The sequence below is a fragment of the Bison bison genome, unplaced genomic scaffold, assembly GCF_000754665.1.
Source record: "Bison bison bison isolate TAMUID 2011002044 unplaced genomic scaffold, Bison_UMD1.0 scf7180017846202, whole genome shotgun sequence".
Taxonomy (NCBI): domain Eukaryota; kingdom Metazoa; phylum Chordata; class Mammalia; order Artiodactyla; family Bovidae; genus Bison; species Bison bison.
In genome coordinates, this window is record NW_011476775.1 from 6,808 (window position 1) to 23,287 (window position 16,480).

Genomic DNA, 16,480 nt, shown 5'->3' on the forward strand with positions numbered 1-16,480 from the left:
CTCTCTTGCTTTTTGGTGATCCAGCGGATGTTGGCAATTTGATCTCTGGTTCCTCTGCCTTTTCTAAAACCAGCTTGAACATCAGGAAGTTCACGGTTCACATATTGCCAAAATAAAAAGTTTAAAAGCAAATAAATAACACTCTGACTACCCCCAGCCCCCCAGTGGGGCGGGGTAAATAAAAAGTGGTAAATAAATTACTTAGTGGGAAATATTTATTTGGGTACCCAACTCAAAATAATTTTTGGCTCTGTTTCCTCTAACTGTTTTGTAGACCTATAACCCAAATCTAAACGTAAGTTAAGGTGTTAAAAGAATGGGGGAGGTGGGAAACAGAGCAGAAAGGCGGGAGGTGGTCGCAGGATATTTCCTGGGACTGCCAGCTCAGTGGATTTTGGGAATTGTAGTCTGCCAGTCATCCAGGGCATTCCTGTTTAGGGAACCTGACTACGAGTCCCAGAAGCCTTTGGAGCGGCTCTCTGGGAACGCACTTCCTGGGACGCCGAGAGGAAGACGCTCCGAGAGGCTCCTCAGTGTGGGCGAGTGAAAATGCCCTGGATGTGAGAAACAGGTAGGTGTGGGCAAGAATGTTCTGGTTTCTGGGTCTTTTGCATAAGTAGTTGAGGATTTTTGTAAGATTGCTTAAACGAGGAGAGTCACTCAGCATTGGAACGTGCTGACCACCTTTGTGGACGTGAATGCTGAATGAGGAGGTGTTTGATGAAGCTCTCAAAATTACTTTGGACCCAGAAGTATGAAAATGTCGACGTGTCTGGCCAGGGCTAGGGGCCTGGCTGGCCAGGTGTGTGCTGTGGAGGTGCAGGTTGCTATTTTTGAATCACTGGCTCATGCTGGTTGTGTAATGATGACCTGCTCTCTATTCAAACCCACTTAGTGGTGCAGGGATAAGCTTGTTCTGAGAGCGTACAGTCACTGCTGCGGTCTCTTTCCACTGGCTCTAACCAGGAAAGCTCTCTCTCTCTCTGTCTCTTTTTTCAACCTCCTCTGTCTTTCTACCAACTCTGATGCTCCTGAGGACACAGCTCAAAGGGAGTGCAGAGAGAGTAGTCGGGAGGCGGGCTTCTCTGGAAGCCCACTTTGCTTTTCTCTGAAGCCCAAGTTCTGTGTTACAGGCTTTGCAAGGGGCCAGTCGTGACGTTAGAAGGCCAGACTTGGTGACCTGACTTTAAAAGGATTGCTCAGAGATCCTATTGTGTGTTTATATTGTGACACTTAACTTTGGAGTAAGTAAGCAACTGTGATTGAAACCAACCAGACATACATTTAGAAAAGAAAAAAAAAATCTGGCTGAAATCCCTTTCTTGCAGACTGTTGGGAACATCATTCTACTTTATGATCATTGTAGGGCTAGCAGTATATATGTATATAGACACACCTTGAACCAGGAAGTTCTTAGGCGTTACAAGTTTTCCTTCTCATCCTTCTACTTGAGGTAATTAGTGTTTGAAGAGGAAGTTGTTGATGCTTAAGAAAGACATATGAAAACATTTAAATGGTGGGTTGAGCTGTTGGTGGAACTATAAACTGAAGAGAAATTCTAGTTGCAAGTTTTAGGGGGCATGGTAAAACCAAGCAACTTTGACTAGTTTTGTTGTCAGTATCCTTTTAAAAGGAATAAAAGAAACCTCAGGAATGTGTTTTATGCCATGACAACTAATTACATAGTGCTTCATCAGCCCTCCTTATTCTTTCACTGTAGTTATGAAAAGATTTCCAAAACAGTGAAGTGATTTTCATCCTTGTTTTTCCTATCTTCTTAAGTCACAAAATGAGAGTTAATTTTTTCTTCTGTAGCTCACAAATAGATATTGTGTGAATTTAAGAATAAACTACCTTTTTTAATTTTTTTTTTTTAACTTACTGCCCACCTTTTTTTGGCTTAAGATTTCTTTGGTTTTAGATGATTGGTAATTATTTTTCCTAGCTCCATATGAATTCAAATTGAGTTTTTAAAGAAGTACTATATTAATTTGGAGTGCTTTTCCTGTTCTTTAGGTCCAGGCCATCTTGACTGTGTTCAGATGTGCGTACATTTCTTCTAAGTTGATTAAAGTTGTTTTGGAACTATCAAGTACCTCAAAGAGTAAGTACATGCCCTGATTTTATTTCTTCCTTTTACTTCCATATATATGACACTTTTTTCTCTTAACAAAATAAAGTTACAGGATAGATCTCCATTCCAGGTGCTATGTTGATGATCTATATCTTCTAAGGAAACCCTTCTGAGGGAGACAGTACGTTCTAAGGTAGAAGGGACCGCTAGTGTTACTACCGAGGATTAATGTAGCTGCTATTACAGATGTGTTCTCATGTAGCTATTCCTTAGAATTGTCTCTGAAAAAAATACAGTAATGGATCTGAGAATTCTTAAAGCTTTTCGACATTATTCCTGCTTCAAACTTCTTTGAACTCATTCAGACCTACAGGAAAGATATTCTTTTGAAAAATATTTTTATTTGAAATATCTTTGATAACCTTTAATTGTGTACCATCTCCTCTGCACGTCATTGTGGAACAGTCAGATGTGAAGTGGGTGTTTCGAACAGAGGCCTTATCTGATTTGGTCAGTAGCTATTCTCAAAGAGAATGCTCTCCAATAAACCTACCAGTAATGGTCACAGACTTAAATTTCCCACCCTATTCTGTTTTACGAAGGGTTTTATTATTTATGATCTCACAACTATCTTGGGGGACATTTGAGAAATTTGAGATGCAGAGGGCATAGGACTTGGCCGGTTTGCAAATGGTGGTTTGTGACTGGCGTTTGAGTCTTGGGTCGCCTGGGCTACAATACCATGCTGCCTCCCAGATGGAAACAGCAAACCCACACATCTGTATATACAACTCAGCTCAAGACCTGTCACCCAGCTAGTGTTCGTGGGTGCTCCTCAGATTGTTAAAGTGTATTCTTAGCCTTGCACATCTGCTGCAGTCGCTAATAAGAGGCTTTCATATGGCAAAAAGATGTTTATTTCTTTTCCTCAGTTGGGAAAAATATTTTAAAAAGGAAATAGAAATACAAGCATAAAAAATTGCTTAACTTTGATAAGCAAACATTAATTCAATATATGAACCAGTAGTCTTAAAGGCACATCCTGTATGTAACATACCTATTAAGTTGAAAACACGAGAATCAACTGTCATAATTATCTAACCATGGTGGGAATTAACCAGTGTTGCTAAACTTAGATACGTGTTTCTAGAAGCAGAGGCTGCATATAAATAACCTGGGAATGGCTTCATCTTTCTTAGGAAATTTCTGGGGGAAGAAAATGAACTTCATTTTTAAAAATGAGAGAGACTTTGGCCAGTAAAGAGTGGAAAGCAGGGGCACATTCTAGAAGCAGTTTGGAGGCTTCAGAACACAGAGTATGAAAGAATGTAATGAGTGGAACTGATCCTGGAGCAAATTGATAACTCTCTGTGTCCTCACCATACTCATATGAACCTTCCATTTGTTTTTTTGTTCATTCATTAAACAAATAATTGAGTGCCTTCCGTGTGCCAGTGTTGGACACAGTGAATAAAACAGAAGGCTCTCTGTCCTCCTGGAATTTACAGTCTGGTAAGACGGATAAACACTGAACAGAGAATATAAGCAAATTCACTGCTATCAAAGAAAAATTACAAAGGTGCAACCAGGGCGTGTAACTAGGGAAGGGGGAAGAGGAAGAGTTGGAAAGGAGAGGGGAGGTTTAGGTCCAGCCTCCCTGGAAACTAGAAAGGTAAGTACATGTCAGCTAAGCAAAGAATAGGATGGGATTAAGAAAGTTCTAGGAGGAAACACAGCATGAGAAAAAGCCCACATTGAAAAACATAATTTGAAAAGTTAAAAGAAAAGCATTATGTCTACATAGACTAATACGTAAGGTAGAAAACTGACTCAGTAAGGAGACTAAGAATCTGGCAGGAACCAGATGGTGGGAAGTAAAACTTTGGAAATTATAGGAAAGATATGAAACTTTGGAAACTTTATTTCTGAGGAAACTATTCAGTAGAAAGCTGCTACTGCTGCTAAGTCGCTTCAGTCGTGTCCGACTCTGTGCCACCCCATAGATGGCAGCCCACCAGGCTCCCCATCCCTGGGATTCTCCAGGCAAGAACACTGGAGTGGGCTGCCATTTCCTTCTCCAATGCATGAAAGTGAAAAGTGAAAATGAAGTCGCTCACTTGTGTCCGACTCTTCGCGACCCCATGGACTGCAGCCCACCAGGCTCCTCCGTCCATGGGATTTTCTAGGCAAGAGTACTGGAGTGGGATGCCACTGCCTTCTCCCAATAGAAAGCTATTGAATGGTAAAATGTAGTGAAATGATCAGATTTGCAATTGAAAAAATAATGCATGGTTTCAAATTAATTGGTAGAACTCCAAGAGTCAGCGTATCTTTCAGTTTTAAATCACTGAACATATTCCTTCTCTCACTGTCCCTATAAGATGTTATTTTATCCCTCTATGGGATATACTGGTGCTGTTGCTGCTGCTAAGTCGCTTCAGTCGCGTCTGACTCTATGCTTTGTATCAAATCATACACATGTAGAGTTATGAGAAGGGTATAAAATGTAAAGCAGCCAAAGAAGTTTACAAACAGTGAGGACATTAATTCCAGCACCGAGATTGAAATTCAGTTAAATTAAGGTTCGTAATATTTCCCTTCTGAAAAATGCCATATACTTGTTCAGTTCAGTTTAGTTGCTCAGTCGTGTCCGACTCTTTGCGACCCCATGGACTGCACCATGCCAGGCCTCCCTATCCATCATCAACTCCCATAGTTTACCCAATCTCATGTCCATTGAGTCAGTGATGCCATCCAACAATCTCTTCCTCTGTCATCCCCTTCTCCTCCTGCATTCAATCTTTCCCAGCATCAGGGTCTTTTAAAATGAGTCAGATCTTCGCATCAGGTGGCCAAAGTATTGGAGTTTCAGCTGCAACATCAGTCCTTCCAATGAACATTCAGTACTGATCTCCTTTAGGATGGACTGGTTGGATGTCCTTGCAGTCCAAGGGACTCTCAAGAGTCTTCTCCAGCACCACAGTTGAAAAGCATCAATTCTTTGGTGCTCAGTTTTCTTTATAGTCCAACTCTCACATCTATACATGACCACTGGAAAAACCATAGCCTTGACTAGATGGACCTTTGTTGGCAAAGAAAATATCTCTGCTTTTTAATGTGTTGTCTAGGTTGATCATAATTTTCCTTCCAAGCAGTAAATGTCTTTTTAATTTCACAGCTGCAGTCACCATCTGCAGTGATTTTGGAGCCCCCAATGTAAAGTCAGCCACTGTTTCCACTGTTTCCCATCTATTTCTCATGAAGTGATGGGACCGGATGCCATGATCATAGTTTTCTGAATGTTGAGTTTTAAGCCAACTTTTTCACTTTCCTCTTTTACTTTCATCAAGAGGCTCATTAGTTCTTCTTCACTTTCTGCCATAAGAGTGATATCATCTACGTATCTGAGATTATTGGTATTTCTCCTGGCAATCTTGATTCCAGCTTGTGCTTCCTCCAGCCCAGTGTTTCTCATGATGTACCCTGCATGTAACTTAAATAAGCAGGGTGACAGTATACAGCCTTGACATACTCCTTTTCCTATTTGGAACCAGTCTGTTGTTCCATGTCCAGTTCTAACTGTTGCTTCTTGACCTGCATACAGATTTCGCAAGAGGCAGTTCAGGTGGTCTGGTATTCCCATCTCTTGAAGAATTTTCCACAGTTTGTTGTGATCCACACGGTCAAAGGCCTTGGTATAGTCTATAAAGCAGAACTAGATGTTTTTCTAGAACTCTTTTCCTTTTTTGATGATCCAGCAGATGTTGGCAATTTGATCTCTGGTTCCTCTGCCTTTTCTAAAACCAACTTGAACATCTGGAAGTTCACAGAAGCCTGGCTTGGAGAATTTTGAGAATTACTTTGCTAGCCTGTGAGATGAGTGCAATTGTGTGGTAGTTTGAACATTCTTTGGCATTGCCTTTCTTTGGGATTGGAATGAAAACTGGCCTTTTCCAGTCCTGTGGCCACTGCTGAGTTGTCCAAATTTGTTGGCATATTGAGTGCAGCACTTTCACAGCATCATCTTTTAGAATTGGAAATAGCTCAACTGGAATTCCATCACCTCCACTAGCTTTGTTCATAGTGATGCTTTCTAAGGCCCACTTGACTTCACATTCCAGGATGTCTGGTTCTAGGTGAGTGATCACACCATTGTGATTATCTGGGTCGTGAAGATCTTTTTTGTACAGTTCTTCTGTGTATTCTTGCCACCTCTTCTTAATATCTCTGCTTCTGTTAGGTCCATACCATTTCTGTCCTTCAGTGAGCCCATCTTTGCATGAAATGTTCCCTTGATATCTCTAATCTTCTTGAAGAAATCGCTGGTCTTCCCATTCCATTGTTTTCTCTATTTCTTTGCATTGATCCCTGAAGAAGGCTTTCTTATCTGTCCTTGCTATTCTTTGGAACTCTGCATTCTAATGGGTATATCTTTCCTTTTCTCCTTTGCTTTTCGATTCTCTTTTCACAGCTATTTGTAAGGCCTCCTCAGAAAACCATTTTGCTATTTTACATTTCTTTTTCTTGGGGATGGTCTTGATCCCTGTCTCCTGTACAATATCATGAACCTCTGTCCATAGTTCATCAGGCAGATCTAGTCCCTTAAATCTATTTCTCACTTCCACTCTATAATCGTAAAGGATTTGATTTAGGTCATACCTGAATGATCCAGTGGTTTTCCCTACTTTCTTCAATTTAAGTCTGAATTTGGCAATAAGGAGTTCATGGTCTGAGCCACAGTCAGCTCCTGGTCTTGTTTTTGCTGACTGTATAGAGCTTCTCCATCTTTGGCTGCAAAGAATATAATCAGTCTGATTTCGGTGTTGGCCATCTGGTGATGTCCATGTGTAGAGTCTTCTCTTGTGTTGTTGGAAGAGGGTGTTTGCTATGACCAGTGCATTCTCTTGGGAAAACTCTATTAGCCTTTGCCCTGCTTCATTGTGTACTCCAAGGCCAAATTTGCCTGTTTCTCCAGGTGTTTCTTGACTCCCTATTTTTGTATTCCAGTCCCCCATAATGAAAAGGACATCTTTTTTGGGTGTTAGTTCTAAAAGGTCTTGTAGGTCTTCATAGAAACATTTAACTTCAGCTTCTTCAGCATTACTGGTAGGGGCATAGGCTTGGATTACCATGATATTGAATGGTTTGCCTTGGAAACGAACAGAGATCATTCTGTTGTTTTTGAGATTGCATCCAAATACTGCATTTTGGACTCTTTTGTTGACTATGATGGCTACTCCATTTCTTCTAAGGCATTCTTGCCCACAGTAGTAGATATAATGGTCATCTGAGTTAAATTCACCTATTCCAGTCCATTTTAGTTCACTGATTCCTAAAATGTTGATCTTCACTCTTGCCATCTCCTGTTTGACCACTTCCAATTTTCCTTGATTCATGGACCTGACATTCCAGGTTCCTATGCAATAGTACTCTTTACAGCATCAGACCTTGCTTCCATCACCAGTCCCATTCACAACTGGATGTTGTTTCTGCCTTGGCTCCGTCTCTTCCTTCTTTCTGGAGTTTTTTCTCCACTGATCTCCAGTAGCATATTGGGCACCTACCGACCTGGGGAATTCATCTTTCAGTGTCCTATCTTTCTGCCTTTTCATACTGTTCATGGGGTTCTCAAGGCAAGAATACTAAAGTAGTTTGCCATTCCCTCCAGTGGACCACATTTTGTCAGACCTCTCCACCATGACCTCTCTGTCTTGGGTGGCCCTACACGCATGGCTTAGTTTCATTGAGTTAGACCAGGCTGTGATCCATGATGTGGTCCATGTGATCAGGTTGGTTAGTTTTCTCTGATTTTGGTTTCAGTCTGTCTGCCCTCTGATGCCCTCTCTCAGCGCCTACCGTCTTACTGGGCTTTCTCTTACTTTGGACATGGGGTATGTCTTCACGGCTGCGCCAGCAAAATGCAGCCGCCACTCCTGACCTTGGATGTGGGGTAGGTCCTCTCGGCTGCTTGCCGCGCAGCCACTGCTCCAGGTATACTTGTTGGCTCTCTAAAAATATGACTTAGTCAGTTTCTGAGATCTGAGCCAAGTATAATTGAGCAGAAGCCAATTCAGGGGACTGATCCAACATCTGGATTGATATGATGTTTGATAAATTTGAACACACTTAAAACTGAAATAGATGTTAAGTATTGATCTGGCTCTGTTTATTAGTGTCATTTGATAATCTATAGGCTAAGAACTACAGAAATTTATTAGTAATAAAATTCGTTCTGATCTTATTTCTCATTTCGTTTGTAGGAATCAGGGGTACAGGGGAGCTTGAATGAAAAAAACTCAATTATACTGATACTCCAAGTATTTGTCCCCTGCCTCTGAAAACAGGAATGAATTGTGATTGGGTTAGGACTTAGCAGTGGTGATCTGAAGGCTTTCTGAAGCTTTGAAAGGAATTGAGGGAAACTTTTTTTTTACATCTTCACAATGTTGATTAAGTCTTCTTTCTTTTCATTGCCCAGTTTTTCTCTAAGCCTGAATTATTCATTTTTATGAACTTGTATGGAAAATCCCATGGACGGAGGAGCCTGGTGGGCTGCAGTCCATGGGGTCACACAGAGTCAGACATGACTGAAGTGACTTAGCATAGCATAGCATAGCATATCTTATTTGGTTGATACCTAACAATGATCACTAAATATGTAGTAATCAGATGCCTTTTTCATTATCAGCACTTTGAGTTTTGATAAAACAGCATATTCTTTCCCTCAGTCTGATGGTTAACATATTGGGGCAAAGTCCAGATCTTCATGGCCTTGGGTGTGCCTCAAGGACCTAACAGAGTGTTCTGCGTGTGCTGAATAGTAAATCCCTGCTGAATGAATGATTGCTTAGTAATGGCTACTTCCTTGTCCAGTTCTATATCATTAAGAGCCTACCTTTTTAAGCTCCTGTGGTCTTGGGTCAGAGCCTAGTATTTATTTATTCAAATATTCCTAAAATGACTTGTGTGCAAGTTGCTGTCAGTATACTGGGGAGAAGATACATGAGCAGAAACCAACAGGAAGCTGGGTTCTGGAGCCTGACAAAACTAGTGGCGTTTTCCAGTGTAAACATCCTCAAACCTGCACCAGTTTCTATCGTAGGACTCAGGTGGTTGGTTGGTTGCTAAAATCAGGCATTTAAAATTTGCAGGAAAAAAAAATAAATTATGAACATAATTCCTCCAAGTATTTTCATCCATAACATTTTTTTTTAAAACAATTACTACTTTTAGTTATATTGACAGAAGACAACATGATAAACAAATAGTAAACTAAGAACAGAAAAACTTACAACTAGTTATCCTTGAGGATTTTAAAAAATGGTCACTTTTATATTTTACAATATAAAAATCACTTAAACTGATTTTTATATTGTACACTTACGTATGTGTGTGTGTATAAGTATGTTCAGTTCAGTTCAGTCGCTCAGTCGTGTCCGACTCTTTGCGACCCCATGAATCACAGCACACCAGGCCTCCCTGTCCATCACCAACTCCTGGAATTCACTCAGACTCATGTCCATCGAGTCAGTGATGCCATCCAGCCATCTCATCCTCTGTCGTCCCCTTCCCCTCCTGCCCCCAATCCCTCCAGCATCAGGGTCTTTTCCAATAAGTCAACTCTTCACATGAGGTGGTCAAAGTATTGGAGTTTCAGCCTCAGCATCAGTCCTTCCAATGAACACCCAGGACCGATCTCCTTTAGGATGGACTGGTTGGATCTCCTTGCAGTCCAAGGGACTCTCAAGAGTCTTCTCCAATACCACAATTCAAAAGCTTCAATTCTTCAGCACTCAGCTTTCTTCACAGTCCAACTCTCACATCCATACATGACTACTGGAAAAACCACAGCCTTGACTAAAAATTATTCCCAGTTTTTGTGATTGGACTAAATATATAGTAAATTAAAGCAGTCTGTTCTGTTGCCTTGCAGGAGACATGATAGAAAGTAGAAAAAATACATTTGAGTGGTGTTTGGAGAGTGAGTTTCAAACTCCTGAAGAAATAAAGCTGAATAATATACTGGGTTTTTTTATAATATGTCATATACAGATAAAGAGTCCAGCCTTTTAATTTGAGATGAAGGGTCTTGCTAGCATTAATGCAGATAGGTTGTCATTTCAGAAATCTTTACATTCATCTTATATGAGCAGTCATAGTAGACTAACCAATAGTAGTATGTCAGTATTATAACCAATAACCAATAGTTTAATCTGAAAAGCATGCCAGCCATAGTGAATCAGTGAGGAAGTGATGACGCAGAATAATGTCAGGGACCTTTTTTCTGTCTTTTTGCTTTGACTAACTCATTGGAGAGGAGTCTATTTACATTTTGTGTTTTCTGGTATGCCTAGTACATAGGAATGAGCCGTCTGCTTTTTCTTATTTAACGTTTAGTCCACAAATGTTCTTTGAACTGCTCCATGATGCCAAGCACTGAGCTGATCACTGAGTGCTTAGAATAGTTGACACTCACATCGCACTTCCAAGGCACCAGGTATAATTTTAAGCACTTGATGTCATATTAATTCATTGAATACCTAGAAAAGCTGTGAGTTAGGCACTGTTACTTTCCCCATCTTGCAGATGAGGAAAGTGAGGCGCACAGAAGTAGTGTTGCTGATCCAAAGGCACTTGGGTCACTTGGCTAGTAACTGAGGAAGCAGGGATTCGAATTCGAGCCGTCTAGCTCAGCGTCTGCCTTCAGCTACTCCGCTGCCCTCTCTCCTCACACCTTTGCCTTTTTGCTAGTCTCCTTTTACATCTGCGTGAGCATCGGAGGCCGAATTTGTGTTTGGAGTTGATGGTGGTGTGTTTGTGGATGGTGCTGTGACCCTGCATATTTGAGTATCTGACACACCTAAGTGCTTGATAACGCGGGTGTCGAATGAGTGATTTTTGAAAACTGAGAGAATTTCAGATGTGATGTTAAGTGAATTTGGAATTATGTTGGTTGTTCCTCTGATTCACCGGATAGAAAAATGCTCGTGTGTGAAGACTCTGGTTGCTGTGTGAGCAGTCACTGATGAGCAGGGGTGTGCATGTACGCCTGTGCTCTGCGGTCACGGCACGTGTGCTCATACCCGTTCCTACTGCATATGGAGACAAGGGACAGAATTCTGTCTGATTCCATGTCCCTGGTGTGTTTCCAGACAGCCCCACCCTTCTTGCTCTGCTCTCCCGGGGTCCCCTCATGATCTCTCCTCTTCTGTGTCCCCCCAGTCTGACTGGCAGTACTGCACACGCCTGCCTGCCTGCCATGGGCTGTCGGGATGTCCACGCGGCCACCGTGCTGTCCTTCCTGTGTGGAATCGCCTCTGTAGCAGGCCTCTTTGCGGGCACATTGCTTCCCAACTGGAGGAAGTTACGACTGATCACGTTCAACAGAAACGAGAAGAACCTGACCGTCTACACAGGCCTGTGGGTGAAGTGCGCCCGCTATGACGGGGGCAATGACTGCCTGATGTACGACGCTGCCTGGTACTCCTCTGTGGACCAGCTGGACCTGCGGGTCCTCCAGTTTGCCCTGCCGCTCAGCATCCTGATCGCGATGGGCGCCCTGCTGCTCTGCCTGATCGGAATGTGTAACACGGCCTTCAGGTCCTCCGTGCCCAACATCAAGCTGGCTAAGTGCCTGGTCAATAGTGCGGGCTGCCATCTGGTGGCCGGGCTGCTGTTTTTCCTGGCGGGTACTGTGAGCCTCTCCCCGTCCATCTGGGTCATCTTTTACAACATCCACCTGAACAGGAAGTTCGAGCCAGTCTTTGCGTTTGACTATGCTGTGTACGTCACTGTGGCTAGTGCTGGGGGCTTGTTTATGACGGCCCTGCTACTATTTATTTGGTACTGTGCATGCAAGTCCTTGCCCTCTCCTTTCTGGCAGCCGCTGTACTCCCACCCTCCCGGTATGCACACATACTCACAGCCCTATTCAGCCCGTTCCCGCCTCTCTGCCATTGAAATCGACATTCCAGTAGTTTCCCACACCACCTAATGGGGAAGTCATTGTTCAAGAAACCTTCTAGCCTCACATTTCCCTCGTGAAGAAGCCGTTTTGGACCTATATCCATTTTCCTCGGTTCCTGATCAGTCAGTGAAGCCAAATCTGTATGTCTTGGTAGGATGAAGTGCTGCTAGTTTTTATGAAAAGTACAATATTTTAAATGTGAATCATTCCTTTTATCTTGCTTCTTGTGCTCAAAGCATTTTTAACCTCCATATTGATATCTGATCAGTTATTTAGGTAGAAAGGACCTGTGTCTCAATTGAGGTGATTTAGAGCCACATGGTAAAAAATGGTTATTAAGAGGAGCTGTTATATGCGATCCTTAGAAATATTTCAGAACGTCAGAATGTGTATCGCCCTTTTTCTATAATACCTTAAATTGGTGGGAAAAAATGGACAATTTCAAATTAAGATTTTTTTTTCAGGTAAGGGTAATAGTTTATCAGTAGCCAGTCTACCAGCTTAGGCTGTAACTTTTCTTACTTCTTTCTCGGGGCTAATTGTATTGAATAGAGTTTGGTATTTTGAAGATGACTTTCTTTTGTGAGTTCTTATCTTCTACCTCATGCCTATGTTTAAAAATAAAATGTATCTTAAGTGATGTCAGAATAAGCCTAACCTTTAAAATATCTATTAGTATGGATAACATTTAACCTAATTATAAAAGTTAATGGTTCTATAAGTTGTATTATTAGAGTTAAACTGTGCCATGTGATGGGTTGGTGCTTCCTTTGAGGCAAAAAAAAAAACCTTTTTTTTTCCAGATATCATCAACCAGGTGGCACTCAGGCCCACATGTAATCTCTTAGTGACCAAGAGAAAGAAAGAGGCCCGAGTGGTTAGTTCTTCAGATAGTGGCAGGGGACAAGCATCTGCTCTTCGGTGACAGCTGCAGAGGTTCATTGGGGTGACTGCCTTTTGGGTGATGGGTGGAGTGAGGCATGGCCTCCCCATGACCAGGTTCCCTCTTGATTCAGTTCCTGCCCCATCACCAACTATTTCTGTGAGTGTATATCTTTGCCCAGCACGTTACTAGGTGTAGTTGAGAATACATGGAAAGTATGAGATCTCGTCCCATCTACTAAGAAATTTTACTTCAAGATAGAAGATCATACGGTTAATGACCTCAGTGGCAGCTGGTCTTCACTCAGTCATTGTGCCTGGAGTACATTTCACCCAAAGCATGGCTTTCTGGCAGCCAGGCTTATTGTAAATACCAGCAATATTTGGATCCAGAAACTCAGTTTGTTGGATCCTGTAGAGCACCTACCTTAGTCTTGATGCTGTGATAACAGGGTATCAGATTCATGAGAACTGGATGGGCCACAGTGGTAAAAAACAAACAAAACAAAACCCACCAATTGTTCCCTTTTCACCTCTAAAAATATGATGGCATATCAAAGAGGGAGAAGTATCTAAATCTCTCTTCTAATGAGATAATGCTTAGAGGAAACCATGTTAACACCGAGATGAATGCTTACAGATTCAGGGATATTGGGTCTTTACCCTTCGGAATTTGAGCTGCGTACTTATTTGATGTCATTTGCTCCACATCAGTGCTGTGTTCATGCGGAATTTGTTCTATTACCCATTACAAATCTCACGTACAACTAGTTGCATGATTGCCACGTTATTGTGCCTCTTTTGCAAATCTGAGTATGCTTCTGGAACTTCTGTGCATAAAGCAGTACTTTCGTTTCTAATTCCAAACACTGGTTTATGTAAATAGCAAGTACATCCAGTTGTATAATTTTTAAATGCCTTCAGTTGAAAGCATGCAAAACTCTGGTTTTTAAGCAATAGCTTCTGATTTCCTTCAGTTCTTTTTACTCTTCTTGGATGTAGCTGAGTTTTGATCATTCCAAGACAACAGCAGGTAAAATTTTAAGATTAATATTAATTTTCCTTTTACTAATTAATTTCTGTTCCCATTTTCACTCACTTTGTCCAGAAGTGTCAAGAATTCCACCATTCTTTGTATAAGTAATGTTAAAAGCAGACCAAGCCATTAATATTCTAGACAGTTTTTAGTCCATGGGACCATATATATAAATACATATAAAATGTTGAACTTTTACTACAAGCATTTTTTGGATTCTTTTCATAAACTATAGCCTCAAATTAGTGTTTATTATGGATTCACGTGGCAATAGAAACAGGTGTTTCCGTTATTGTCATTAATATTTCAGATTTGCTGTCAGAAACTATTCTTATTCTTCAAAGCCATCAAAGGAATCCATATATTTATAATTTTTTAAATAACTTTTGAGCATTCATCAGGCTATCATTGTGATGGGGGATATCTTTCTTTTGTTGTTGCAAGTCTCTTCATGTTAAAGGCCTTTTACAGAAGCTTGGGAAACAGTTTGCAAGACCTTAAATGTAGTCTGATGGACCAGTTTTGGTTTATCCAACCACGGGAGGAAAAAACGCCTGAGTTTACTTTACTTGTAAATAAGTATACACTATAATAGATAATATGTTTGCTGTAAACTGCAGTGTAAAACTTCGATAAAACTGCACTGTACTTCTTGATGTTTATTAAAAGATGTATTTTTACAAGTTTCTGTTTCTGTCCTCATTTTCATCAGTGCTTTAAGGTGAAATATTTTGAGAAATGTTTCTCAAATATGTGCAAATTGTAAAAGACACAGCCCCTTTTAAACCCCTGTAGAATAGCAGTTGGAATCAGAAAACTCGGCATTATTGTTTCAGAAGCATCAAGACCCTTCATTTCTAAGAATGGTCTTAGGAGTTCACTGGACTATTTCAACATTCCACAGAAAAACAACAAATAAAGTCAAATAGGCCAGACTTGCCTCATCAGTGTAGTTTTCCAGCCACCTGTGCTCTTGGCGATTGCGAGTTCTCAAATGGTTAAGTGAGAGGACCTTTCTTCATTCTTCAGAACTCAAGGTTGCCAGGAAAAGTGGTCCTAATAGGTAAGCACCTCAAAATTTCCAGGACCTGGAATGAGCTTTTAGTTTTTGGCCTCCCAGTGATAGCATTCATAAGCACCCCTCACTGAACCCATGGCTCTGATGGGACATTGGATGCCAGAGCTGTTGCACTAGAAGTGTGAAGCCATTTCAGGCTGGCCATCGCCATAGCTGATTATACTAACACACTACAGTCTGGAGTCTGCCCCCAAGTTGCACAAGCTCCCTGAGGGTGGCCAAAATGCTGGAGAAACTCTTCATGCTAACCAAATTCACAAGTGATTTACCAACCAGAAGTGAAAAATATAGATGGCTTGCAATCACTATCCAAGACCAATTTTTAAAAATATCCCCTACACAGAGCTCTTTGGAGAAAAAGACTGATTCTAGTCCCGGGGTAGGAAAAGTGCAAGATGAGCCCAGCACATTGCCTTCTGCAAAAAGAAACACTCGAAGAAGGATGGGGACTTAACAAATTACACAGGAGCCGGCTTAAAGAGGTTCCCACTGGTTCAATCTGGGACAATCTAAGCATCAAAATAACATGGAATCTATTGAATAAAGCAAAAAGCCATGCATCCCTACCGATAGAAATAGGAAAAAAGAAAAGTTGCTTCTTCAGTAAACTACCAAGTGATCAGTATAGAAAAATAGATGGAATTGGGAAAACATCAATGGAATTAAAACTGATTGGTGAAAGTTTGACAAAAAACAGGATATTTACATAATCTCAAAATACGGCTCCACAAATTACTAGTTTCTGAGGGGAAAATAGTAACAATGGATCAACTTGGCAGTTGCAGCTTTAACCAGGTGAATAAATTTATCACCAATGTTAAACCAACACCATGCACCTCTTGATATGATGCAATGAGAAGGTCAAATCATGGCTTTTGTGATAGTTCCACTAAGGCCATCGCTTAAGACTCATCTTGAGGAAACATGTAGCTTGTCAGTTCTGCTTTTGCTTTTTGCTTCCTTCTCTGCCTCTCCTGATCTCACACCTCTTCATTTTTATAAAATTATCTCTAAAATATTTCATGTTTAGGAGAGAATTTGAAGGGCTTGCGTCAGGTTTCTCTGGAAAAAATAAAAAGGTCCTTGCAAAAGAGATATAAATCAAAGTGACAGAACCACAGGACTCAAGGGATCTGAATTAGCTGTCCCATTTCACTGATTATCAATAACTGCAATCCTGAAGCATACTGACAGGTTAGCCTAAGGGCTGTCCCCTTCCCTTCCCCTCCCCCACACTGGAGAACTTTTCTAGGAGAGAGTCATTCTCCCTGTCCCTGCTGAGTGTCTCACCACCCTCCAGCCAGGAAGGTTCTGTGTCAGTGCCATAGCGTGCCAGAGCCCTTTAAAACCTCACGGTAGGACTGGAACTCTGCAAGAAAAAGCCCAACTATGGCCTGCCTAATATTCTTATGCAAATCTGCGATTAACAGAGAATTTAGGGTT

General features: G+C 41.2%; 1 protein-coding gene across 1 annotated transcript; it reads left to right on the forward strand.

The window, feature by feature from the left end:
- The first annotated feature begins 488 nt into the window (after positions 1-488).
- Positions 489-14,645, forward strand: CLDN12 (claudin 12). Its single transcript, XM_010838864.1, has 3 exons — positions 489-571; positions 2,017-2,104; positions 11,297-14,645. Exon 3 carries the CDS (start codon positions 11,334-11,336, stop codon positions 12,066-12,068), a length of 735 nt encoding a protein of 244 aa, XP_010837166.1. The 5' UTR covers positions 489-571; positions 2,017-2,104; positions 11,297-11,333; the 3' UTR covers positions 12,069-14,645.
- Positions 14,646-16,480: the final 1,835 nt, after the last annotated feature.